A 27898-nucleotide genomic window follows, 5' to 3' on the forward strand; every position below is an offset into this window, starting at 1 on the left:
GCTATTGCCACAATAATTTGAAAAATGCAGTGTTGTGCAACTTGTATTGAGATATTCCGCTCTTATACCAAACAATGAAGAATGTTTGACAGCTAGGATGCGTCAACAATATTCCAATTTAAAATTTATGATTGTGGAAGGGTTCCATTCAGACATTGAGATTTGGTTGACTATACCCTAAAAGCAAACAGGTTTAAGAAATTCCCATTCCTCTGGATATTTGTGTTAACGTTTCAAGAAATAAGCACTGATAGTAAACATGGATTTATCTGAATGAACTCAATTAAATGTAAACCCAGAAATAAGACTTGAAATTGGTCATTTGGACAACTTGATGCAAATTAAGACATGCTTCACCTGATTGAAATGCATCAAGTGGATGTAGTATACAATGATTGGGGATCAAATAAAAGTAAGCATGAAAAACTGCCAAATGAGTGAAGAAATTACTAGAGCAACATTTGATCATGTATCATATTTAGTTCTCTGGCATCATCACTAGAACAGGTCCACAGAGATTCCGAGCCAAGTAAACAATTTTATTTTAGCAAAAAGAATACATTTATCTGTAAACTAATATGAGCGTAGACTTTTATTTGTAAACAAAGTGAAAAAATGCCAAACATCCATTCATGGGTTGCTCTGTTTTAAATATCTCACTCAGAGTTCTGCACCAGAACCAAAAAAAAGTCAGGCCTGGTTTTATTTAATTTCTGATTTTATCAAATTTTTATTTCAACATCTGTCACAGTGGTATTTGAACTCACATAGCCAGAATTTTAGTCCAGGGTTCTGGCATGTGATCCAATGACATTACCACTGCATACCACCCTCCCATAAATCTAGGTGCAAAAGTGTACACACTCAAGTATAAATGTTAAATCCACAGCACCAATGATGCAGTAAATTAGAAAATCACTATTTGCCAGATCCTACAGACCATAAAATGCATTGCGATTTTCAATAGAAATGTCTGGGTACCATATGATGTATGGCAATCTTACATGACATTTCCCCCCCACCCCTCCAAAGTACTGAAATGGTCCAGCGAACATGGTAACAAGAAGTCACACTATATACTCCACTGAGTGCAGAATTAAGGGCTTTTGAGTACTGCCAATTCTGCTTAGACACCTCCCTTGATGTCCACCACGAGAGAGAAGGTTGATCAATCAGTAACTAAGAAAAAGGGGAGTTTCCAATAATCGGTAAGAGAAGAGTGGAATTGATGATTAAATCGGTGAGACCAGACAGAGGATTAATGATCAGAGAAGAATGTTCAATAATCAGAGCAAGGGAGAGGGCATTAATGAATAAACAGTGAGAGTGGAGGAGGGGGGGTAGTGTCAAAGCAATAATCAGTGACAGAAGATAGTGGACTGAAACACTGATTAATGAGAGAATAAATAATCAGTGATAGAGGAAAGAGAGGTGTTTAATCAATAATTAATGATAGAGGATTAATTGATAATCATTAAGAGAAGAGGCAATTGATCAATTACCTGGAAAAGCAGAAAGGTAATTGACCGATAGTTAATGACAGAGCAGAAGGGATTGCTCAATAAATGGAGGAGACAAACATCCATGAGGAGGGAAATCAATAATAAGCAAGAAAGGATAGGTCATTGGTCAATAATGAGTGAGCGAGGTGGTGACTGATGAATAATCAGAGGTACAAGAGATCAATGATTAATATTCAGTGAGGGAGCAGGAACTGGTTTGTTAATTAGTGGCAGAGAGGAGGGTTTTTAAATCAATAATCAGTGAGAGATTGGAGATTAACCAATAATCTGGGATTTAGGATTTGGCATTGATCAACAGGGATAGGGGATCAACAATCAGTGAGAAAAAAAGTGGGGATTTAACAAAATGGAGTGGAAATTGATGAATACAATTAGAGGAGAGAGAATTGATTTTAAAAAGTGCCAGCACACAGGGATTTATCAATAATGGATTGATGAATAATCAGTGAGAGAATAATTAGATGATAATGGATGGGTCTGATGAATAATCAATGATGAAGGGAAAGGGGATTGATAAATAAGCAGAGATATGAGAGAGAAGTGATCAATAATTGGAGAGAGAGGAGAGGAAAATGCTCAATAATGGATTGATAAATCAGAGAGTGGAGAGGGAATTGATCAGTAAATCAGACAGGAAAAGGATTCATCAACAGTGAGAGAGGAGAAGGCAATCAACAGAGAGGAGACCAATAATCAGCACTGAGCAGTAATCAGTGACAGATTGAAAATAATAAAATCAGTGTTGGATTGATCAATAATCAGGAGTAGGGAGAGGTGATTAATCAATAATGGATTAATCAGCAAACAGAAAGAAAGGGCATTGATTATTGATCAATCCTTTATTAATCAATCAATGAGAGGGGAGAGGGGAGTTTTCAATAATTAGAGAGGGGGGAACAGGGTTAACCAATAATCAATGAGAACGGAGAAGGGATTGTTCAAAAATCAGTTATAGAATGGAGGGGATTTATCATAAAGGATTAAGATCAATTAGTACTTTATTGATCAATTAGTGATTGGGAAAGAGTATAGATCATTATCAGTGTCAAGACAGGAAATTGATCACTAATCAGACAAATGCAGATTGATCAATAGTCAGATAGAAAAAGAGGGGATTAATCAATATTTCATGAAATTGTGGTAAGCATGTTGGGATGTTCAGGACATCTGGCTTATTAACTGTTAATATTTAGTGAGTGATTTACTGAAGTATCAAATATTTGATGGTGTTTTCATGTTTTAAACATTGGCAGCTAACTCATCAAAATCAAAATCCTAGCAAACATACATCTAATTTCAATAAATGAACCAAATTGTTGTGTTCAGAAAGAATTATATTCATTGAAGATGTGTAATAGAAAGAGAGAGAGCATGCATGAGAGAGAGGGGTGATGGAGCATTAGATAGAGAGATAAAGGAGGTGGAGAGCAGGGGTGATGGCGGGGTGGGAAAGAGGGAGAAAGAGACGATGATCAGATTGATCCCATTACATAAGCATGTGATGAAGTTAAGAGTTTGGGGTTGTTTGAATTGTGCTGTGATCACTGGTGCATTCAAAATGCCTTTGATAGACCTATAGGCATTAGCATATGGCCAATGATTGAATTGTTCAGCAGCTGCTCTGCAGGCTGGGCTCCACGGTAAGCCCCCTTTCACACAACACATTAGATTGCAGTTGAAATCAATCACATCACAATTAACTGTGCTTATTTCCTTACGATGAAAACAGCTGGATAGGACAAGGAGCCCAAGGGAGAGCCCCACTTTAGCTGTAAAATGGGACCAGGGAATCTGGAGCACATCCAAAAGCATTATACAGGACCTTCCTCCTGCCACAGCCTGACATTACACAGGACCTTCCTTCTACTGCAGCCTAATGTTACACAGAACATAACCCACCTTTATAATACACAGGACTACTTTTTAATATTAGGGATAAACTGCATATCACAATACACTGATCTACATCATACTGAGACATGATTTCTACAATATACAGGGCCAACATTTTTAAAATACTTAAACACAAATATAGTTCAACTTTCTAAGGATCATTCCCATATACCACACACTGGAACATATCAATAACTTGTATTTATATAACACCTTTAACATTGTAAAATGTTCCACAGTACTTCTTAAGTGCATTATCAAAAACTTTAAACCAAGCCCCAGGAGGTGGTATTAGGGCAGGTCAAGCCTGGTCAAACAGCAAGATTTTAAGACATGTCTAAAGGGGACAAGATGCAGGGAGGAACTCCAGAATTTCAGTCTAGACAGCAAAAGGCCCAGACACCTAGGATGGAGGGCTAGAATTAGAGGAAACCAAGTTCTCAGAGAGTTGTATGGCTGCAGGTTGTAATGGAGTTAATGATGAGAGCACAAACAATTTTTTTTTAAACAAATCAGTGGTGTTGCTGGATCAGGGGGCCACATACAATGAGAAAACACAAGGAAGATTAGTGAACAGGACTTGGTGAGGCTTAGGGATTGGGCTCATTTGGATGAATACAGCCCTATGGAGGATAGAAGTAGGAGTTCAGCCAAGTTCTTGAAATAGTCTTAAGTCTCAAAGTAACAACACTTGGATGCAAATATCAGCCAGAGGTGGGCTAAAGCAGGGTGGAAACAAGCAACATTACAATGATTGGAATAGGCAGTCTTAGCAAAAAAAATTGATAAAGTACTGGTGCAACCATAAAATTATATACCTGTAGTAATTTAAATAACATGGGAAAATCCATAAAGAACAGGCTTATAATATATAGAACCATCATTGCCCATCACCTTACATGTATATAACAATTCAAATAAACCTTACAATATAACAGCATTGCCATTTACACCAGACTGATAGTGCACCATAACATCCACATACACACAAGCTTTATAGTATGAATGATCTCCATGTATTCCACATAAACCATATGTATAACACACAGGAGTATCAACGTACTCCAGCTTTACATAATACAGGATCCCAAATGCACACACAAAAACAGAAGACAGCTATTTAACCCATCAGGCCTGTTGTGCTATTAGATTAGATCACGGTTAGATTGTAGTTAGATCATAATTCTATACCTTCTCCCACAACTTTTCATACCTTTCTGTTAACAAAGTGTGGAGCTGGATGAACACAGCAGGCCAAGCAGCATCTTAGGAGCGCAAAAGCTTTTCTGATGAAAGGTCTAGACCCGAAATGTCAGCTTTTGTGCTCCTAAGATGCTGCTTGGCCTGCTGTGTTCATCCAGCTCCACACTTTGTTATCTCGATTCTCCAGTTCCCATTATCTCTCATACCTTTCAGTTAGCAGGTCCACCAAACTTAAATTCTAAAATCAGCAGCTGACCTAGTGTCAGTGCCACTTTTGGGGAAAAGGAAAGCGTTCAAACCATCTACCACCCTGTGTGTTTAGAAGTATTTCCTGATTTTAGATCCAAATAGGCTGGAATTAACAGGATATTTTCAACGATTGTCCCACATCTCCAAAGGGAAGTCTTTGCTCCATTACTTCTAAGAGTCTCCTATTGCCTCGTTATCCACAATTCTTCTCCCTGTTAGCTTACATACTGTGCCTATTGGTCACTCAGTGGAGTTACGTTCACCAGCACACTCCAATCTACTTATATGGTCACTAGCACTCTTTCCTAGCCCTGGTCAAAGTAAGCCAGATTTTATTTCCTTAAAGGCTCAAATTGGTCTCTGTGGGTCTTATTACCCCCAAGTCTTAGATTCCCCAACTAGGAAACAATTTTCCTTCTTCATCTTTGCCATTTCTGTTAAATTCTCAAAATTGGGATCAAACTATCCTTAATCTTTTAAATTCCAGGAAGTGCAACTTTACCCTGGCTAATCATTCTTCACAACTTGATGCTCAGGTACTATTCTGGAAAATTCGCACAGCCCTCCTCATTGTCTAATCTGCAATAATCAGAACAGCTCGCACTTTTTCTGGTGTGGTATAACCAGGATTGAAGCATGTCTTCTACTTCCTTGTGTTCTATCCTCTGGACACAACCACTAGCACTTTATTAGCCTTCATAATTATTTTCCTCTATCTGTTCATGACGTTTCATTCATTTATACATCTGAATCCTGAAGTATCTTTAGATCTCCATTGTTTCCAATCTTATAGAAAAGTAGTGATTTTATATCCAAAATTGATAGTCTCAAGTTTGTCTACAATGAAAGCCATTTGCCACAGTTTTGACCATTTGCAGAACCTTATTAATATCTTTATAATTGTAAGCTTCAATTTACACTGGTTACAATGCCAACCATCTTTGTATCATCAGCAAACGGTAATAGGCACCTTTTGCTAGTAAAGAGACTGAATAGTTGAAGCCCCATAGATATTTGTGGGACACTGCAAACCACAATTTGCCAATTTCAATTGTCCCTGCTGTCTCCAATCACGCAGTCATTTTCCACACCAGGTCAATAAACTGCCTTTAATTCCATGCCTGTTACTGATAGTCTATTTTGAAACACTTTTGCAAATGTGATAGGACAGTTTTTAATATACAAGACCTACATCTTGGTACGACTCTAGAAGCACAATATATACCAAAAACAAAAATTGCTTGAGAAAAACAGCAGATCTGGCAGCATCTGGGGAGAGAAAGTGGACTTAAATGTTTCAGGTGCAGTGACCATCTACCAAACAAGAAACATTAACTCCACATGCTCTCCACAGATGCTGCCAGGCCTGCTGTGTTTTTCCACCTACTTTTATTTCTGATTTCCAGGGTCCACAGTTCTTTGATTTTTTTTGGTTAGTTTTTACCATACACACGTCTATGCTGTATAATCTACCAACATATACATGTTTCAGAATTTAATGAGTGATCCACATATACCATCCAGCCTCAGATAGGAAACGTTTCACCAACATTATCATATAAATCTTACGATCCATGGGTGAAGGGAGGTATGAATTAATGTACGGATCGCCTCCCACATTGGCATTGATTTCTGACAGCCCTTCCCACCCCAAAGAATTGGACCTCAAGACAACAACTTTGGAGAGAGATGTGTAAAGCCTGTGAGGTATCACTAAGCTGGAGACAGTTTCCATAATAAGGGGCAAATTAGGACTGTGTTCCTTAGTTGGAAACATTGGATAAAAATTGGGAATCCTTTGAGGATGGGCAATTATACGTCAGCCACATCCCATGTGAATTCCAATACCTGACCAGATCCCTTATAAAATGGATTCCAAACATAGCTTTCTGATCCCAACTGTCCGAGTGAAAACATTTGTAGTAAAATTCTTCTTTTGCAGAGGATTTTGAACCTATGATTTATAGTTACTGTCCCACTCACTGGAGCATATAGTTTTGTATACTTTACTAACATATTGGAACACCTAATAACCTTCCCTGTCATAATAGTCATAACTTTTCCAACTTGACCTCAAGTCCTTCACCCCAGTAACATTATGGTAAACCCCTCTTTCTGTACTCAAAACTCTTTACATCTTTTCCAAAGTGTGGCACTCCAAGAAATTACCACAATATTTCAGCAGAGGCCTAAACAGCAACTTACAACACTGCAGCAGGATCCCTTTGCTTGCATTTGGTTTAGAGGGACAGGGGACAAATGCTAGCCAACGGGACTAGGTCAGATTGGGATGTCTGATTGACACAGACAAGTTGGACCAAAGGGTCTGTTTCTGTGCTGTGTGACTCAATATTCTTCTTTTTACTCACATAATAAGAGACATTCATATATGTAGTGCTTGTCATGATCACCAGCCATTTCAAAGCACATTACAACCAGCGAAGTATTTCTGCAGTGCAGTCAATGTTGAAATGCAAGAAGCACAGCCAAAATGTACACAGCAAGCTCCCACAAACAACTAAGGAATAACCAGATAATCTAGTGTTACAATGTTTTGCAAACAGCTGTCAATACAACACAGAGAACTCCTCTTCAAAATATCACTTTTGGATCCTTTAACTGCATCTTTAGGACAGATGCAGCTCAGAGTTTAATATTAAACCATGAAACTCAATACCTCTAATAGTGCAGTGCTCCCTCAGTACAGAACAAGAGTGGCAAACATGAAAAACCAGCACCTTCTGGATGAGAGGCAACTTCACAGTTAACTGAACTACGGCCAACACATAACCTGAATAATACATTTGGTTTTTGAACCATCTTTAAAAGAACCATATATAAGTCACTAAAGTCTCTTTACATGTCTACACTTTCAAAACCATGACATTTATGGTATTACTCTATGTTGTGCACTGCCACACTTCTGCACACTAAACTCTAACTGCCATCCTTCTACCTATTTCATCATTCCACCCTAAAGCCTATAACTGTAAATACAAGAAATAAGCAAGATTCTGAGGAGAATTGACAGGGTCAATCTGCAGAGGTTGTTTCTCTTGAGGGACAGTCTGGAATCCAACGGTGTAATCGTAGAGCAAGGAGTTATCCAATTAAGGACAAAGATGTGAAGTAATTTCTTCCTTCAGAGGGAACTGAAACTTTGGAATTATTTACCACAAGGGTCTGTAAAGGCTGGGTGAATAAGTACATTCAAGGCAAAGATAGATTTTTAATTGATGACAGAATCTAGGGTTATGGGGGAAAAAAAAACATCAGCAATAGTGGAGTTGAAGATTACCAGATCAGATCAGTCATGGTCCCACTGACTGGATGGACTGAGTGACTTATTTCTGCTCCTACATCTTTTGGTCTATTATCATTCTTAACTACTTTTTTTTCACTTGAATTTATATATAAGCACTCCTCATGATTACCAGAAGCCTCAAAGCACTTGACAGCCAATGAAGTATTTTGAAATGTAGTCACATTGCTATGTATTTTCTCATCTATAAACTTTGTAGTATTGCCCCTTACAACCAAGTCAAGGTCTTTGTAAAAAGGTTTTTGCTAAACTGATGCATGCAAAGTTCAGCAATTCAAATTAGCATGAATAGTGAATGGTTTGTATCCTCTTGAACTGTCTCCAATGCGTAATATCAGTCAAGCTAATCATTCATTATGGAGCTGTCACTGTTAAGCATAAAAAAGGAATGCATTTTTACTCTGCATTTCACATTTAAGATGTTACAATGTATTTTAAAAGTGATAAAATGCTTTCAAAGTGTTTGAATTTAAACACGGGAGGTAATTTGTAAACAACAAGCTTGCACAAACAGCTTTGTTTTATTGACACAGGTGGAGTGCTAAATGTCCAGGTCACTGGGAAGAGCTTCCCAGATCTTGTCAAATAATGCTCTGAAATATTTTGTATTCACTTGAGAGGACATACAGCAGCCCTAGTTTAGCACTTCACCTTAAAGACAGTACCTCCGACAGCATAGCATTTCCTCAGTGTTGTACTGGGTGGGTCAGACTAAAGCAAAATGAAACTGTAGATGCTAGAGATCTGAAATAAAAAGAGTGCTGGAGAAACTCAGCAGGTCTAGCAGTGTCAGGGTGGGAAACATGGTTGATGTTTAGAATCTGATGTGACTTCTTCAGAATTGCAGACTCTGATGCTGCCAGACATGCAAAGCACCACCAGGATTTTGTGTTTATGTCAATTTACATTCTGTACTTAAATCCTTGGGAGGAGTTCTGCAACCCATGAAGTCCCAACTCAAGCAAAATCATTATCACTGGAAGCATTCCTGCCTCTCGTTACAGTGCTATATAACATAAGGTATTCACTCCAAATTTTACTGCATCATCTTCTTTGACGCTGCTTTTACATTAATGTAGTGGCATTATTTCATTGTCCTGGTCGTACACATCTAATACCAGTGTTTCTCCAATCTGGTCTCTTCTGCATCTCCACTTTTACTCACAATTGTGACCCTGCCTTCTGAGATGTAAGTGTAAGATTTTTGTATTCTCTACTTAAGTTGTCAATCTTTCCAATTCTTGCTTATTTCCAATGCTCCTTTACCTCTTTGTCTAATTTTACAGCCTAGTGGTCCTTAAACTTTCTCATATAGATTAGTATAAGATTTTGTTTGATTAGATGGACCTACTAGTCTCCTTGTGCACTGTAACAATTCTGTGATTCTGAAAGCTTTTGAGAACTGTTGTGGAACATTTCATTCTGTTCCATAAGTGCTATATAAATGCAAGTTGACAGATTTGGCATGTTCATATTTGACATGTCAAAATACATGTTTGTTTTGCTGTCCAGATGTGCATCAGGAGCTGTAGTGATGCTGAATCCAGGCTCACACACAATTACTATTCCAATCCTACTTCTGTTCCAGTCTAAAGGTAGCACGTACAGACTTAATAACTTTCTCAAAGGAACCGGAAATGTACTTGATTGAAATTATTGCAGTGACGTGGGCTAAGAACTGACATACGTTCAATGGGCCTAATGGCCTTATTCTGCGCTGTGCTATGATTCCACTACTCCATAATCCCACCAGTCCCCAGCCCCAAGAATCAAAAGTTTAATATTTCAGGCACCACTATCAATAAAAACCGAGGGGGAAAGCATAAAAATTTTGATTCATTGAACACTACCATATAATGATCAAAAAAGATGGTGTTAACGTTTCAGGACCGGTGACCCTTCCTCAGAACTTTTGAGGAAGGGTCACCAGTCCCAAAACGTTATCTCTGTTTTCTCCTTCACAGATGCTGCTGGACCTGCTGAGCTTTTCCAGCAACTTTGTTTTTGTTCCTGATTTACAGCATCCGCAGTTCTTTTGGTTTGGAGACAGAGGAGGTCATACATTGGAACCTCTAGAACTGTGTACCCTCTTCCCAGTTCACTGCTGAAATTCCCAAAGTGTCCCATTCTGATCCAGGAACAGCCTAACTCTCGTTTCTACGCGGGTGAAATCTCAAAAAAGGCGATTGCCAACCGCCCACCGAAAAAAAATCTAAAATCACCGGAAAAGTAAAACGAGCGGCTGATTGGTCACTTTTCACATCCGTGCATCATCCCTTTATTTCCGATCTCCCATCCCTTTTAGCAAAAACTCCTTCGTGCCTGTGTCACTTTTAACTCCCTGTCTTTTAAAAAGTGACCCCCGCAGGAAGATTTTCATTCTCTCAATTCCCACTGGGAATCAGCAAGCTGAGGGACATTCACCACCCCCCCCCAAGCCCCTCCTCCTCCAGCAATTCCTTCCAGAGAGCAAGAGACAACAGAGTGGTTTCACAGAGAGATCCCGCCAAATAGATGCCTGGGGGGAGGAAGAGAGGGAGGGAAGGAGAGTGAGAGAAAAAAAAATTCATTCACAAAAACAAACACAAGAATCCCATCCCAATTAACACGATCTTTTTTTAAAAGTCACTATCTGCAGTGGCCAACTCAGGTGCAATCGTTTAAAAATCCTTCTGCTGCTTTTGAATTTTGAGAGGAGATTTGAACTGTTTTCATTTACAAGTTGTGTGTCAGGGAATGTTTTGCAGCCGTAAAAGCTGATCGGCCTAACTAGTTATCAATGAGGGGGCCTCTCATCACTGGAGGTAGACTCAAGCAACACCGCACCTCCCCCTCCTATACTCCACCCCACCCCCGTTTTCATCCCATTCAATCTCTCCGAATGCAATTCCCAGGCTAAAGATGTCCCCTTTGGATAAATAGGGATATCCAGTGACTTAAAGTAATGGGTGGTCTGGGCGGAGGCCACCCTCAGCTTGTGCTGCATTTGGGCCCACGAGATAAGAACAAAGTGGTGGTCAGTCGCTGCTGGTCACTGCCGCCACATTCTTGAAGTGCCTGCACCATCGGGTCAGATTAGGAGTGGTCGATCGGAGGTTTCATCAAAGGCAGCCTGGGAACGGAAGACTGACATAATTAATCTCTGATGGAAGTTTCTCCACCGCTCATTGTGTTTGCTCCTGGCTTGTTTATTGGCCACTGGAGCAAAAATTACAATCAACGCATAAATTGCGAGATTTAACAGAGGTCTTCAAAATCAGGAGGGGTATATATAAGGAAATAAAACTGTTTCAATTGAGAGGCCATGGTGGGAAGGACGCCGATTTGACACGATTAGATTTGGAACCAGAAACGCTTTCTTTTAAGCAGATGATCTGGAACATTCTGTCTGATCGGGTGATGGAAGCAGATACCACTTTTCAAAGGGAACTGGATAAATAATTGAAAAAATGTTGCTTAGCTAGGCATAAAGGTATGAGAAGTGGGATTAATTGGATAATTTTCAAATACCAGCACTGCACAACGGGCCAAATGGTCTCCTCCTGTGCTCTCATCCTCTGATTCCAATTGAGTCACAGTGTGCTGTTATGCAGCATGCAATCCTCTTAACAACATACCACATGGAACAATATTAGTTTCTTTCACTGTTTGCTGAATCAAGTCTGCTTCACCCTTCCCCAATCTCTCCCCACTACTTAAGGGCATATGAAATCTCCGTCCCATCTTCCCCAACAGTTCCAGAGTTGTGTGCTCAGTTCTGAGCTCTGCATGTGACAAAAGGATGAATTGTCTTTGATGTAGCACAGATTTGAGCAGAATAATTTCAGGGCTAGAAGGGTTAAATTACAAAATTTGCCTTCTTTTGGATTTAGATTAAAGGGGTGATCTATTTGATGTATTTGATTACTAAAAAAGATAGATCGAGAGATATTAGTCCTTCTTGTAGGGGGTCTAGAACAAGGCAGCATGACCTTCGAAGTTAGTCAAACAGCTCTTCATCGCACAGATGTTGGTGAAAATCTTCCTTGCGGCTGGAGGGACGGTCTCCAACCATTAAGAGACAGAGAGAGACAGTCAACTGAAAGATTAAGAATGGAGATTTACTTTGTATTTGTTGAACAAGGATATGAAGAAATACAGAATCAGAGTTTTGGTTGTCATACAGATGAGTCATAATCAAACCACTGATAGAACAAGCCTGGTGTCTCAAGTTTCCTCCGATTTCCACATTCCTAAAGCAGCTTCAGAGGCAAACCTTCCGCACAATTTCAGAATCCCCTCCCCCAGTTCTGAAGGGTTTCAGCCCGAAATTTTTCTGCTCAGCCTGCTGTGTTCATCCAGCTTCACGCAGTGTTATCTCAGATTCTCCAGCATCTGCAGTTCCTGCTATCTCTCTTACATACAATTACTTGGTTTCCCAACAGTACAATGGGACAAGGTGGCACATTCAGAGCATGTCAGTAGGAAATTAACTTTTGTTTCATTACTGCATTCGAACCATACGAATTTGCATCACGTTGCATCCATCAGAAAATTCTCAAAACACCTAATATAGAAAATAAAAGGAACAAAAACAGAAGTTTCTCAAAGCTCAGCAGTGCTGGAACTGTTCTGAGGAAGGGTTACAGCACTCAAGACGTTAACTGATATTTTCTTCACAGATGCTGCCAGACCTGCTGAGTTTTTCCAGAAATTTCTGTTTTTGTTCCTGATTTATAGCATCTGCAGTTCTTTTGGTTTTGAAGAAGAAAATAATAGATTGGGCTCTAATTTGAGTGAATGTACAGTTGGAGAATCCTGAAAACAGAAATCAAACAAAAATGGCCAGGAAATGTGAATTTCCTTTTCACTGGCATGGGTTAAGGAATAATGTTGACCAGATCACTGGAGGAATCCCAGCTAGGACACTTCTCTGCTATTCTTTCAAAAATGCAGGTAATCTCCAGCAACCACCTGTACCGGCAGTCAGAGTCTCAGTTTAAACAGTTGGCACAAAGCCTACAATGTTGCAAAACTGTCATTGTCATACTAGATCTGTGTTTAATTATCTGGAGTGGGGTTTGAACCCACAACCTACTGACTCAGGAGCCAGAAGGCACTGCTTACTGAGCCAGAGCATCTGTCTTGACAACAGCACTTGTCACTCACCAGAGTAACCAACCCAAGTCATTTTCATGAGTCTCAAATTTTATTTTCACAATAACTCTGTAATCTGTACATTGGGCTGACTGTGTGCTTAAGGCATAATGCAATTGCTTCCCTGAGCAATCTACTTAATACAATCATGCTTTTGTGCAAAGGGAATACCCACCAAGGCTGCCCACTCAGATATGGATGCAAAACAGATGGCCAGCCCAATTTTACTTTCCATCAATGCAATAACAGCAATGAGACGAGCTTGCACCTGTCAGGTTGAAGTTAAAAGCTAGGTGTCCACGTGGAGGATAATTTTCTTCAGTCAGAAAGTTACAGGTTCAAACCCAACTGTAGATGCTAGAGCACATAATGCTGACCAGTCCAGCTCTAGGGTAGGTGAAGAGATTGACAGGTGCAGCCAATGATTATCCTTCAACTCATACCACAAGAATTGATTAGTCATTCATCTCATTGCTCTTTGTGGGATCTTTGCTGGGAAAACAACTAGCACACAATGACCACACATCAGCTGTAATTGGTATGAATGGCTATATTTGGGTTGAGAGAGAGGAAAGGCCAAAAGACTCTCCCATCTATTCTCACTACTTGTAACTGATACAGGGCAAATGGCTCTTGAATCAACAAGTTATGGCAATCATTCAAACAGACAATTTTCATCCCCACCCCTTGACATTTAACACCAATACCATTGCCAAAGCTGTAATCATCTTCTATTCCACAACCCTGTAGAATGCTGAAGATTGCCACTAACCAGAAGCTTAACTGGACCAGCCACATAAATAGAGGGACTACAATAGCAGATAAGAAGCTGGTACCTTTGGTGAATGACTCACCTCCTCATCTCTAAAAGTGCTCTGCTATCTAGAAAGCACATTCCTCCAGCCAAGATGAGTGCAATTTCAGCAGCATCCAAGTAGTTCAACATCATCCAATAAAAAGCAGCCTGTTCAACTGGTATCCTACCCACCACTTTAAAACATTCACCATCTCCACCAGAACTCAGTGAACGTAAACATCTCTTCAGAGCAGTAACTTCCGTTCCTCTGCTCAACATCAGAAATGCTACCATTCTATTGTCCTATTGGTCAGTTAAGCACATCGGCTATTCTATGCTTTAAGATTTATTGGGCACTGAGCATGCTACAGAAACTGTGGGTGTAGAATGTACAAAGAAAAATACAAAATGAGATAGGCGGTCAGTGTTTGTTGGGTTCAGGTGGTGATTACATATCTTCATAGTGAGAATGAATAATAATATCTGCCTGAAACAAGTCAAGTAATAGCAATATTGTGTAGTTAATGTTATGCAATACATTGTGAAATCTATGCATTATATAATTAGGTGCAGACAGCACTCTTCTATTTGAATCAGTCCGCAACTTGTTCAGTTAGTCTGAGGCAAAATTGTGTGTACACACAGACTGTGCATCTAACTTAACGCTTTCATAATTGTTGACCATGCATTAAAATCAAAACCTAACATTGAAACTTTCTGTAACCGTTTAGGATAGAAGTTCTCTAATTAAACTTATCTGCAACTGTTTACTTCCAAACCTCAACTCAAGTGATTAAGTGGGGCTCATTTCTCTAAGCTCTGCTTTCTCATTACAAAAATGAATTTAAATATACAAATTACATAAATTTATATTGCACTCTCACCTCTGAATTCAAGTCCAATTCTGGAGATTTGAGTCAATGCAAAGATTCATGCTCCTCATGCACCACTGAGAGAATTTTGCAGTGTTGGAGGTCCCGCTGACTTTCAGAAAGTGTGTTAACGGAGACTTCATCCACCATATCAGGTAAAGTAAAACATCCCATCACACTATTTCAAAAACAGCAAGGTCTGGCCAATATTTATCCCTCAGACATCACAATCATCTGGCCATTATCTCATTGCTGTTGAAGAAAGCTGGCCATGCTCAAATTTGTAGGATAACAAAAGTGTGGAGCTGGATGAACACAGCAGGCCAAGCAGCATCTCAGGAGCACAAAAGCTGATGTTTTGGGCCTAGACCCTTTTGTTTCTCACATCATAACAGTGACTACACTCTGCAGCCAACAAAGTGCTATTCTAAAGTACATTGGGATGTGAAATGTTGTGGAAGGCAGTGCAGAACTGCAAGTCTTTCTTTTCAGCAACTGACTGTTGACAACAACTGAGCAATTATGTATAGCATATACAACTCTTTGCTTGATTTATCTTGTTTCATTGTATGATGAGAGAGAATGACGAAGACAATAAAAATACTTACATTTAACTTCAAAGTAGTAAAATCTCCCAGGGCACTTCATAAGAACATTCTGAAAGGACCATTCAATTTAGACCATCCAAATTCTTGTAATATAAGAACTCTTCCAGGAACTCACTTCATCAGTCTAAGCTACAGCAATGCAACCAACTGCAGAATAGTGATTCCTACACCCTGAGCTACACACCTAAGTAAAAGATAAAGTCCCCACAATGCCAGTTGACCATAAGGCTGCTCTCCCATTACAGAGATGGGTGGTAGTTTAACCACCCTTGCCTCAGGCAAGGAGCAAATGTGAGAAGATGGGACTTTCATGGCGACCTCAGCAGGTATGGGAACCACATCCACCACTCTGCATTGCAAACCAACTGTGCAGCTAACTGGCCCCCATAATATTTAATATAATTTTTCTCCCAGTTTGAAACCAGATACCCTGCATGTGCTGGGCGAATATGATAATTACAACACTGCCGAAGTGTTAACTAAACTATCCAACTGGCAAATAATCAAAGGCTTTACACGACTCATTAAAACTGTAGGTCTACAAACCTGACTGCGAGTGTATTCTCTAAATACAGGCAACTGTATCAAAGAAGCAAACACTGGGTAATTCCATGCCACATTTCACAATTCCATATGTCATGGGCTAGAGATTAGTGCACCAAATATATCTTAGCCTGTTATTGAACCTGTCCATAAATGAACTCTCGCTTTGCACCCCCAACTTTTGTAGAAAAGCCCTGTTCTCAGTCCTGCTGAGCATAGAATATTAATCATTTTAAAGGTGCACTCACGGCCATGACTACATGCACCCATGCACTGACATTCAAACAGAAATAACCACACTCAAGTACATTGAAACTGTCAGTGTGACTGTTTCACAGAAGCAAAACCACAAGACACACAGATCAAAAAACAAGTGCACTTGAGTGAAGACTGACAGACACTGACCAACCAACACAGAGAACAGAGAGAGAGATAGAGAGAGAGAGACAGAGACAAAGAGAAATAGAGAGAGAAAGAGAGCGAGACACACAGACTAGAGAGAGATACTCACACTGACAAACGTATTCGCATACACAGGAACTCTTTCAAGAAAGTACAAAGATATGGCTTTTTCCCCCGTAGTATGGCAGGGTCAGAGGTTAAAGACGGGAATTCGATGTCGGGCAGTGCAACATTCTTTCAAAGGAAAGGTCGCTGAAATCACAAAGTTTTCCGCTCCTGTTCCTCCTCATACTAGAGCTTTGGTTTAGGCTCCTATGAACTGCTCGAGGGCAACATTGATACCAGTGGATAGACTCTGCTGATATTTACTCTAATCTCTGCTTAAAGTGGCGCTACCACCTCTGGGACTCCGCTGCAACAAACAGCGTTAAAAACCATTCAGATCAGCTGGACTTCACTCCTGCTCCATTCCAGCGCCTCAAACCCCATAATCCAGGCTGGCACTCCTACAGTATAAAGGGAAGTATCAAAAGAGTGCTGAGGTGCTGGAATTTTCTTCTTTTGACTGAGTCTTATACAGTGGTCCTGACTACCCTCTCAGCTGGACAAGCAATCCTATACCATTATTTCAAAACAAATGCATGGAAGTTCTCCCAATATTTATCCCACAAGCAATGATGTCATTTAGGAAAACAGATCATCTGGCTGTTATCACATTGCTTTTTTGGGAATTTGTTCTATACAACCATAATTGACTAACGTTTCCCGAATTAATTACGGTTACACTTCAAAATTAGTAAGTTGGCTGTAAAGAACTTGGAGGTGTCCTGGCATCATGAATTGCGCACGTCTATTTTTCTTTCTGATTCTTATTCTAACTGCATTCTATGCAGTGATGTCCCGTGCCACCTTGACCTCCTCAGGGTACCCTCCCCACGAACCCTCCACTTCCCTGTTGTCTTTGTGTCAATAGTACCTCGAGACGAGGGCACCCTCAATTCACAAACTGCAGTTGTTAAGGTGCAGCCCTAGTACTATATACTGGGGGAGGGTACAATCAGCCTGTCTGACAGAATGATCACTAACATGTTAGACATCTACATATGCTAATTGCACCAAGGAGGTAAGTATCCAAATGCGTTTACAACAGGAACAGTCCTGAATGGGCTGACAGCAGGGAGTGGCGGTGAAGGGAGGCTTTTATCCACCCTGCCCTCATTCAGTCAGGACAGGATTTGTTCTCAGCCGATTGCTAAATGTGGACTCCACTGTTGTTAATGAGTTCTATCGCAGTGGCCGGAATCCACTTTACAACAGCAGCTTACATCTCAGTAGCACTTTGAAAGGAAATGAAATCCCATAAGAGGTTGTCACAGGTGCATTTTCAGACAAAGTTTGCCATCAAGTTTCATAATAAGATATGGGGTGACCAAATACTTGTTCAAAAAGAGGTCAGTTTTAAAGGACCAACTTAAAGGAGGAGACAGATGGAGAGGTCCAGAGAGGGAATTCCAGGGTGCGGGCTGGGGGGCCTAGCAGCTAAAGGTAGACCCTTTTTATACTGTGTCTCCACTGGGTCTTTAAAAGGTGCTATCCAGCTTGACCCATTGCCCTAACTTTTACCCCACAACCATGCAATTAATTTTTCTTCTTATAACCAGCTACTGAAGTGTTGTTTGGAAATTACTATTAGATCTGCCACTATCAGCAGTTTAAATAGTGCATTCCCAATCACAACACCCCACTGTATAAAGACAATTTTCCTTGTTTTGTCTTGCCACTTTTGCCAATCCGTATCCTTTGGTTATCATCCCTCCTGTCACTACAAATAGCTTGCACTTACAATATCAAAATCCATGAAATTTTTGAGCATGTTTCGTTGGGATGCAAAGTTCTGCAGTGCTCAGCCCCTGGTTGACTGAACCACATCAGCTGGATTCCGCCCCCCCCATGTAAAATTACACCCCATTCAATAAATTAGAGAAGACTCAGCAACTTCTGGTTGACCACATGCCACTCTGCGAGAGTCAGTGCCCAAGATCCATTTTCATCAAAAACATCTTTTCAAACCTCAACTAAGAGCCAAAAATTGAGCAGCTGATAGTGTTCGTTCTTGGGAACATCAAATCAGTTGCAGTTGATGCAACTCAACCAAAACCAATTCAACCATTGGCCAAAAAAAATCACAAAACATCCCCAGTGCAATTTGCTTTCACTGTAACTCCAATTTCTGTGATATTTTACATTAGTTCTTTTTGAAAAAAGACATCAATGAATCAGGCCCCACTCAAAACCGGTCCAACTCCTGAGGTGAATTAACCACACTTGGAGTTTCCACTAATTACCCTTGTTCGTAGCCCTCAGGGAAGTTTAAAATTAAACTGGTTGGGTTTAGATGCACTGAAACACTGTTCTAAAAAAAAAACTTAAAAGTACGATTTTGGCTTTACGTCACCAAGAAATTTTGTCTTTTCTTAAACAAAAGAGTTTCAATAGCTTAAAAAGCAAAATACTGTAAATGTGGGAATCAGTCACTTAAAATCAGGTTACATCTTGGTATCGTATCGACACTGAATTAAAAATGCTTAGTCTCACATTAATTCTCTCAGCAGGTCACAAAATTTCAATTTTAAATATAAGGAAATCCATTTAAAGCAAAATGTATTTTCTCGAAAGAAGATAGAAGACTCAAGGAGCTGATTCAGGTTATGCTTGGTCCGACAAATTAATTCAAGTAGAAATGCAAGGATGAAAGAAAATATTTAAAACGGGCATAAATTGGCATCTTGCGCCCAAAGTAGAATCTCTTCCCCACATCATTTGCTAATGAATCCAAGAAAAAAATTCAGAAGAAATGTCTTCACCCAAAGACATTGAAGAATGTGGAACTTGCACAGGAATTCAGGCCAATACAGAGATAGACTCAAAAGGTAGCTAGATAAAGATTATGACATGAGACAAAGAAAGAGAGCAAGATGAAGAGGACTGGGAGAACCTACATGCATTCTAAATACCAGCATGGAGCGATTAGACTGAATACACTTTTACATAGAAATTTAGAAAATGGGATGAGCAGGCTATTCAGCCCATCAAGACAATTGGGACATTCAACATGGTCATTAGTGATCCTCCATACTCCTGCTGCCTCTCCAAAATCCTTCTTTAAGTTTATTCAGAAGCTGTCCAAATACAAAGAAGGAATGCAGAATCAAACATTTCATAAAGTAATGCATACTGTGGGGTACAGAGCAGCATATGAAGCCTTTGACTGATGGGCCTATTGGTCTCTGAGCCAGAAGGTTTGAGCATTATTCTAGATAATTCCAGTGACTGGAAACCAGATATTGGACTCAAAACTAGGTTCACACCCAGTAAAATAACCACATGTCATTGGTTCAGGTGGCCACTCCATCAGTTGCTGGAGGTCATAAAAACTCTCCCGCAATAGAACACTAACATCCCCTAACAGTAGCAAGTAGATTGTGGACACGGAAAGAGTGTTCACATTCAAGCTGGTCAGCCTGTTTATCTTCCCTTGTATTACATTGTACCTTCACACTCCTCCCAGACAAAGTCAACCTTGTAGGTTACTGAAGGAACTGCCTGAATGCTTGGCAATGCTCCTTTAATTATTAATGACCCCAGCCCTTGTTTCTCTTTACAGTGGGGAACACATCTGAGATGGAATGTGTTGCAAGGATCATTTGCAGGGATCAGTCCTGGAGAACTCACTGTCTGATAATGAAGCCCTCTCAAGGGTCTCTATTATCACCCCTCCCCCCTTCTAACTCCTGCAACTGAGCCGGAGTTGGGGGAGGGGAACAAAGTGAATTTGCAATCCTTTTCTTCCCTTATCTTCCAAGCACATCCCCTCTCCTTCTCTGCTAATCCTTTTGTTCACACTCCATTTTGTCTGCTTCCTTTTCTCACTCTCCTTTCTTGTCTTTCAATTCCTTCTTTCTCCCTTCATCTCTTCCTCCCTCACACATTCATTCCTTCAGCTTGCCTTTCCATTCAATGATGAGCTTGATGCTCTCTAGCCTATAATCATGTTGTAACAGGACAGTATTTGGCCTGTCAGAGCACTCTACTCAAGTTGCATATTATTGCTTTTCTATTGGACCTGAATTGCCTCAAACTTTCTACCAAACACACGGCTGTAGTTACATTAGCTTTTCCACTACAGTTCTGACTATGTTAATAGTGACAAAGTGCAAGGGAAGTTGCAGCCCTCGGGTTCATCCAAAAATTTGCTGCACACAACTAAACATGCAACAAATCCCATCATCTCTGCGCTCACTAATTTACATTAGCTTATAGATCTGCAACACCTCAATTTAAAAACTGTCATCCTCACACTTAAATTCTGCCGAGGCCACATCCCTTCCTGTCACTGTAACAGCTTCCCAAAACCTTTGCACTTTTCCAATTCCGACGTCTCTAATTTTCAATCACTTCCCTATTGACAACCTTCAGTTGTCTAGTCCCCAAGATCCAGAATTCTCTCCAGCTCCTTCTCCACCTTTTAAACTACTTTTCCATAAAAATTATCTATTTTGCCACAAGATTTTGATCTTAATCTTACTATCTCATTACTTGGTTGATTGCCACTTAACCATGTGTGATGTATCTTTTAACATTTTATTACATTAAGGGACAATATGAAAACATTGTTCTTTTTCAGAAGTACAAGCAGGGATATTTGACCACCTCCATGGTTTACAGCCGTCATCTATCAAGTCTGACTTGATATTGCGTGCAGAACGGAGACATCACTACACTGTTGGCTGGCCAATACCGTCAAAGTTGTGTTACAGTTCAGGGTCATACTGAGGGATTGTCAAAGGGTCATTACTGGGGGGAGACAATTGCACTTTTGGAGGGACTCTGTTAATGAAGGCATTCTGATGTAGTGTCAGTGCTGAGGGGAATGTTGGACTGTCTCTCAGATGCAGCATTAAACCAAGGCCCCTTTGGCCACTTGAATCAAAGTAACATTTCTCAATTGAGAGAAAATCTTCCAGGTGTCTATTCAATATTTATCCCTCAACAAGCATCACTTAAACAGACCATCTGCTGATTATCACAATGCCTATCTTCCCACTTGACAACAATGAACTACATGTCAAAATAAATTCAGTGTTGATCTAGTGTTGTGTGTGTCATGAGGTTCAAAAGAGACTCGAGAACTTCATGTCCTTCTTTCCTGAAAATCTGGTTTGCAGAGCAAGAAGCAAGTGGGGTGGCATGGTGGCTCAGTGGTTAGCACTGCTACCTCACAGCTCTGGGGACCTGGGTTCAATTCCAGCCTCGGGTGACTGTCTGTGTGGAGTTTGCACATTCTCCCTATGTCTGCGTGGAGTTTGCACATTCTCCCTATGTCTGCGTGGGTTTCCTCTGGGTGCTCCCGATTCCTCCCACAGTCCAAAGATGTGCAGGTTAGGTGGATTGGCCATGCTAAGTTGCGCTAGAGTTGTGTAGATTAGGGGGGTGGGTCTGGGTGGGATGCTCTGAGGTTCAGTACGGACTTGTTGGACTGAAGAGCCTATTTCCACACTGTAGTTATTCTATGAATCAGTGTTCTATCAGGAGAGCAGCAGAGGGGTGGAGTGGAAATGATTGACAAGAGACAGCACTCACTGTGGATCGAACTTTAACAAACATCTTCAAAAGAAAACAAATGAGAGCTGACACAGTGATGTTGTTTGATGTTCCAGACCAGAGCATTTGGAGCAATAAATAAGCCATTTGGAGCCTTCCTGGGAGAAACAATCACAATGGAGCTGACACCAAATGTTGTGCTTAGCAGTGAATAAGACCATGAAGTTAGCAAGAAGGCACCTTTTGTAAGAAAGCTGCTCGCAATTGCCTCAATGTTCTCCACCATCATTAAAATTCCTTTTGTTGCTCATAGGTAAAGTCGCCAAATCTGGCCTGATGAACTTCCAGAGCTTCCACCACATGACTTTCGAAACCCCCCTCATAGTCCCAATCAAACATCTGTTTAATCCCTCCCAACACACACCCTCCACTCCATTCTGCAACATCTTTAAAAATGAGAAATAGAACTGTTCAAAAAAAATGAAGAAAGCAAATATTGTTTTCTAATGTTCCAGTGGGTATGTTTTTTACCCTGAATTTGCAGTATTCAGGAGATTAGTCTTAAATTCTAAGAGATGTCAAAGACAAACCTCACGGATTGGCAACTCTCTTGATAGGGCGACATCACCCATTAAGCAGAACAGCCACATCCCTTGTCTCAGAGCAATGGGACACAGGGATTATAACTTATGCTCAGCCACTACTCCTCATCTTGCAACAGGATTACACTATAAACTACAGGCTGCTCAATCTCATCGATGTTCATTTTTCCTATTTGCTGGCTTGCATTATATTGCATTCCACGGACCTGGAGGTTTCATAAAGAGTCTATGTTGCTTGGTATTCAGAGTGAGAACAGACGCTGATGTTTTATGTGGTCACCCTGCTACCCAGACAGTCATGTAAAAGCTATCTTTGTAGACAACATCAGATCCTAGGAGTGTCAACACACAGCCTGCAGTTACCAAGGAATACATGAATACCGCGGCCCATTTTAGAGATGGATCCAGTGTGTTATGATGTGTAGATTGTGCAAAGTAATGGCTTGCATCAGCATCACTACTGTCGTTGTGCTGAATTTGGGATGTAGCTATGGGCCCTTTTAGTCCATTGTGCAGGACTAAAGTTTCCTGATTCCTGGGTTCAGGAAGATGTTATCTATTTGAATATAATCTAGTGGTGAGGTTGTGGTGGACACCAACTGCACAGACTTCAACTAGATCAGTCATAAATGACAGAGTTACTTGAGAAAAATCAGAGGCTGAGCACTCTCCTACAAGGCACAAGAAGAGGCATGAATCCACTTTATGACTCTCCCCCACCCCCAATATGGAGGCAGCTACAACAATTAAAGGGAGGCAATGGCTTCATGGTATTATCGTTGGACTATGAACTCAAGAGAACTAGATAATGTTCTGGGGATGCAGGGTTCAAATCCCGCCATGGCAGATGATGCAATTTGAATTCAATAAATATCTGGAATTAAGAATCTAATGATGACCATGAATCCATTGACAATTATCAGGGAAAAACCCATCTGGTTCACTAATGTCCCATAGGGAAGGAAACTGCCACCCTGGCCTACGTGTGACTCGAGACCTACAGCAATATGGTTGACTCTGAATTGCAATTAGGGATGGGCAATAAATGTTGCCTGGTCAGCAAAGCCCTCATCCCATTAACAAACAAAAAAATACTTTGGAAGTTCTGGCACCATTCAAGGCAATGCAGTCTGTTTGACCAGCACCTCATCCAACAGCTTAAACATTCATTCCCTTTATCAATATTATCTACAGGCTTCTACAGTAATATGCCATCTTCTCCAAGTTTCCCTCCGTGTCACAAATCATCCTGACTTAGACATACATTATTAATCCCTCATGGTCACTGGGTCAAAATCCTGGAATTCCCTCCCTAAAAGCCACATGAGCACACTTACACATGGACAGCAACACTTCAAGAATAATACTCAACTGCATTTTCTCAAGAGCAATGAGGGAGCGGGCTTCAAATGCCAGCTTTACTTCAATTGGAATCCCAAACCCCAAGAGCTGATTCATTATAAAAGTCATTGCAAATATTACTGTTCAGCAAGGCACTGAGCAGATTGTTCACAACAGTTATCCCAGAGCTAGCACCTTCAGAAATGAAAAACATTTCCAAATCATGTGGAGGTGCCGTTGTTGGACTAGAATGGACAAGGTGAGAAATCACAGTGATATCCAAATCAACTAGATAATGCTAATTGTCCCTTAGGCTATGGAAATAACTCATTGAGCAGCTTTTTTTAAAATCTCCAAATACAGAACATTGTGGGTACAAGTCCTACTCCAAAGATCTAGTATGCAATCTAGGCTGGCACTTCACTTGTGTTGAAAGTAATGACACTTTCAAAAACATTCAATGGTTATGGAGCACTTTGAGATGAGGAAGTTGCAAAGGACTTGCAAGTGTAAGTGTTCTAGAAAGAATTTCAGTCTCCAGCAGTATCCATGACTACGGGCAAAATAGCTTAATCCATACTGTACCTTCTAAAACTTAAAAAAAAATGAAAAGTTCATCAGCCGTTTATTACATGCAAGACATCCTTTAGCTGAGCTCCAATGAGCAAAAAACTCCTCCCTGCCCCACAACTTCAGTTAAAATGTTCTGCTCATTGGCTAGTTAATTGATGGAACGTTATCCCTGATCCACTTTCCAAATGAACACACAGCACTGGGCTAAAATGTCTGATCAGAGTAATTCCTGTCTCCCTCGTTAGGAATGTTTTTGAGCTTTTTTTCCCCTGAATCTAGCGTGGTTATTTTATCTAATGAGGAGGCAAGGGGGTGTACATCTAACCAGAAATAATCCATTACAGCCCTCCACCATGCCTCTAATCAATTTATTTATGGATGACTTGGATCTTGTAGCTGCCATAGTATGAATTCTTAGACACAAACAACAAAAAAAATCGTAGGTTGACATCGAATCTGTGGCACACACACACACACACAAACTGTTCAGATCAAATACACCAATATTATATCCAAAGTGAGTAATGATTTCTTCCTGCGACTTTTTTTGTAACTATTTTATATCTATGCCTTTAGTTCTGGCTTCCACCAGGTGTGGAAACATCTCCATTTCGACGGTATCAAACCCTTCATAATTGTAAAGGTTTTGTTAGGTCACCCTCCTTTCTAGAGAAAAGAGCCCTGGTCTGGGCGACCTTTCCTGATAAGCATAATCTCCATAACTGTAATTTTTTTTGCACCATCCCCGCTGTTTCTGTATTTTTCTACAGTATGGGCATCGGAAGTCCGCACGCATCATGAGAAGGCGGGGATATCCAGATTTCTATCATTCTAAGTGTGTGAGAAAGTGCCTCGTGCCATCATTCCTGAACAGCCTTGCTTCACTTTAAGCTTTGCCTTGTAATTGCACATCCCCATCTGGGATCTGAGCCGGAGCCAGGTTGGCGAGTTGTAATTTAAGATGTCTAACGCACAGGACAAACATTAAATCCTTACTGTAACAATAAAAGCTACATTCGACGTCGGAATGTTATTAAAAGTGCGGTTTTCCTTTTCTCAAATACTTTAAGACAATTTACCAAGCGCGCTTTCTGAATATCAATTCCTCCTGAGCCGGTGTTTGTCAATATTGACTCGTGCTTTACAAACTATTGCTCATGTTGACATTAATTTACACGAGGGACACACACGGAACCCTCCCTAAACACAACAAACATTTTTAAATCCAGTTTCCAACATTTAAAAAAGTTAATGCTAACGACATAAAGCAAATTAGAAAGCTATGAGTTTCTTAGAAACAGAATGAATCCTTCGGCTTATTTGAAGTAATTCTTAATTCTGAAAGCTGGTTAAGAGTGCGAGGATTTTTATGAATGAAATGAAATGCCGGGTGACGTCACTGGCCTGCTGTGATTTACTAGTCCGGGATACCCACAGTTCAATCGCCAAAGGCTATCTTTGTACTTTGTTTAATACTCTCCATTACAATCGGGCCAATCTGCTGCTCTTGGACTCAAGGACTCCGCTCTGGGTCAGTCACAATCACATTGAGAGTAGTTGAAACCGTGCACCTCTCCCACTCAACGCCAGGGGATCAGGGGTCAAAGAATGGGGAGAGGGAGAGAGAGGGAAAGAAAGCAAATACAGCTACTCTGCAAAGAGATACACACCGCAGTGACTAACCCCATTGTGTGCTTCACATACAATTCTTCAATTTCCCACAGTGGGGATACTGAGAGCAATTTGGGGAACCTGGTAATCAGCTGGTTTCATTCTCAACTGGACTCTGCAAAAATCAATAACCGAATGCATCAGCAACGTCCCCCCACCCCAACGTCGTCGATATATGTTCTGTTCCAGGAAGAAAACTCATTTTTCCACTTACTTCCCCCCGCCCCCCCCCCCCAACATGTGTCCGAGTTCCCCTAACGTGACAACAGCTCCCATCAACGTGGTCTTCACATTCTCTCCTGCCTTCCCAATTCAAAATTCCTCACTCCATTAAAAACTTAAAACTTGTTTCGCGATATCGCGCCCCCCCCCACTTCTACCTCAACCCGCCCCCTCTAGCAGATCTTCAGATACACGCGAGGCCAGGTAGAAGCAAAATTGATTCAGTGTGAAACTGCAGGGTTAGGGAGGACTCAGCGTTATTGCAAACCTGGTTTAGGAACCGGGAACCGATTCTCACCGAACCAAATTCCTCACCCCAGCACCCACCACCCCCCAAAACAAGTCAGGAGGCCGGGCCTGCCTGCTTAGTGCACATACCTGGTGGACAAAGACATCGATCGGCGAATCGAGAGGGACTCCATCCCGAGCGGTCATGGAAAGGAAGCCGAATCCCATGCGAACGTTGAACCATTTACACTGACCGGTGCCGAAAGACACGCTCGCCTTGGGAGATTCTCCGAGCTCTTGCTCAGTACCTCTCCCTGAACCTGCTGCAGGCGAGAAATAACGAGGGGAAATGGCCCGGGGGTTGGAGGGGGGGTACAAAAAAAGAGAAAAAAGTCAGCGTTTGAAATCAATTCTTAACACCCACAAACCGCATCTTTCTCCCTCACACAAATATTAACATCAACCGGGAAAAGAGAATAAAAAGACTTCTAAAAAAATCCTTCAAGTCGATACAGAACCTTCAAACTGCTGATTAGAAACGGATCCCATCCTGGTGTCGACTACCACCTCGGCTTCTTCCAATCTCGAGGTTCTGCTTTAATCCTCCTCTTTGCCCCCTCTCCCTCTCTCTTCCTACAATACACCTCTGGCTTTCAGTGGTAAATCCTTCAATTTATAAAACGTGGGACTTGCTGCAGGTCTCGGAAGCCGCTTAAAGTGAAAGGGAAGGGGGGTGAGAGGGATGGGAGCTATACAAAACATGTCCCCCCCCCCTCCTCTGAATGAAGGTGGGCGGGTACCGTGGGGCTGAAGAATAGAAGCGGATAAACAATGGGCAGCTCAAGCGCCCTCCCGCCCTCTCCCTCTCTCCACACGCACACACACAGTCATAAAAGAAGTGATTCAAACGGAGAGAGGGAATAAGATGACCATACCCTCCTCCATTCCCCAAAAAAGTAAAAAAAAACCTTCGGCCATTTTGGCAGGCGGTGTTAATCCCGGGATAATGCCTCTGTCCAGTTGAACTATCCAGATTTAAGAGATGAACAAATTGCTACTTGGACTATCGCCGTTGTAAATTTCATCGAGATGAGTCAGTTCCAGGTACTGAGT

At 40.9% G+C, this 27898-nt stretch overlaps 1 protein-coding gene across 2 annotated transcripts in view; it reads right to left on the reverse strand.

Annotated features, from left to right (window-relative positions):
• The window catches only part of LOC125465113 (protein lin-28 homolog A-like), a 39851-nt gene extending 12436 nt beyond the window's left edge, over positions 1-27415 (reverse strand). Inside the window, exons 1-2 of one of the 2 annotated variants that reach the window (XM_048558262.2) lie at positions 27304-27415; positions 26936-27108 (exon numbers count right to left, since the gene is read on the reverse strand). In XM_048558262.2, the coding sequence (XP_048414219.1) occupies positions 26936-27108; positions 27304-27334 (204 nt within the window). In that variant the 5' untranslated portion in view covers positions 27335-27415. The remainder of the gene's footprint in view (positions 1-26935; positions 27109-27303) is intronic. The other variant, XM_048558263.2, reaches the window with a different exon arrangement.
• Between the last annotated feature and the right edge of the window lie 483 nt (positions 27416-27898).

The sequence above is a fragment of the Stegostoma tigrinum genome, chromosome 24 (assembly GCF_030684315.1).
Source record: "Stegostoma tigrinum isolate sSteTig4 chromosome 24, sSteTig4.hap1, whole genome shotgun sequence".
NCBI classification, from domain to species: domain Eukaryota; kingdom Metazoa; phylum Chordata; class Chondrichthyes; order Orectolobiformes; family Stegostomatidae; genus Stegostoma; species Stegostoma tigrinum.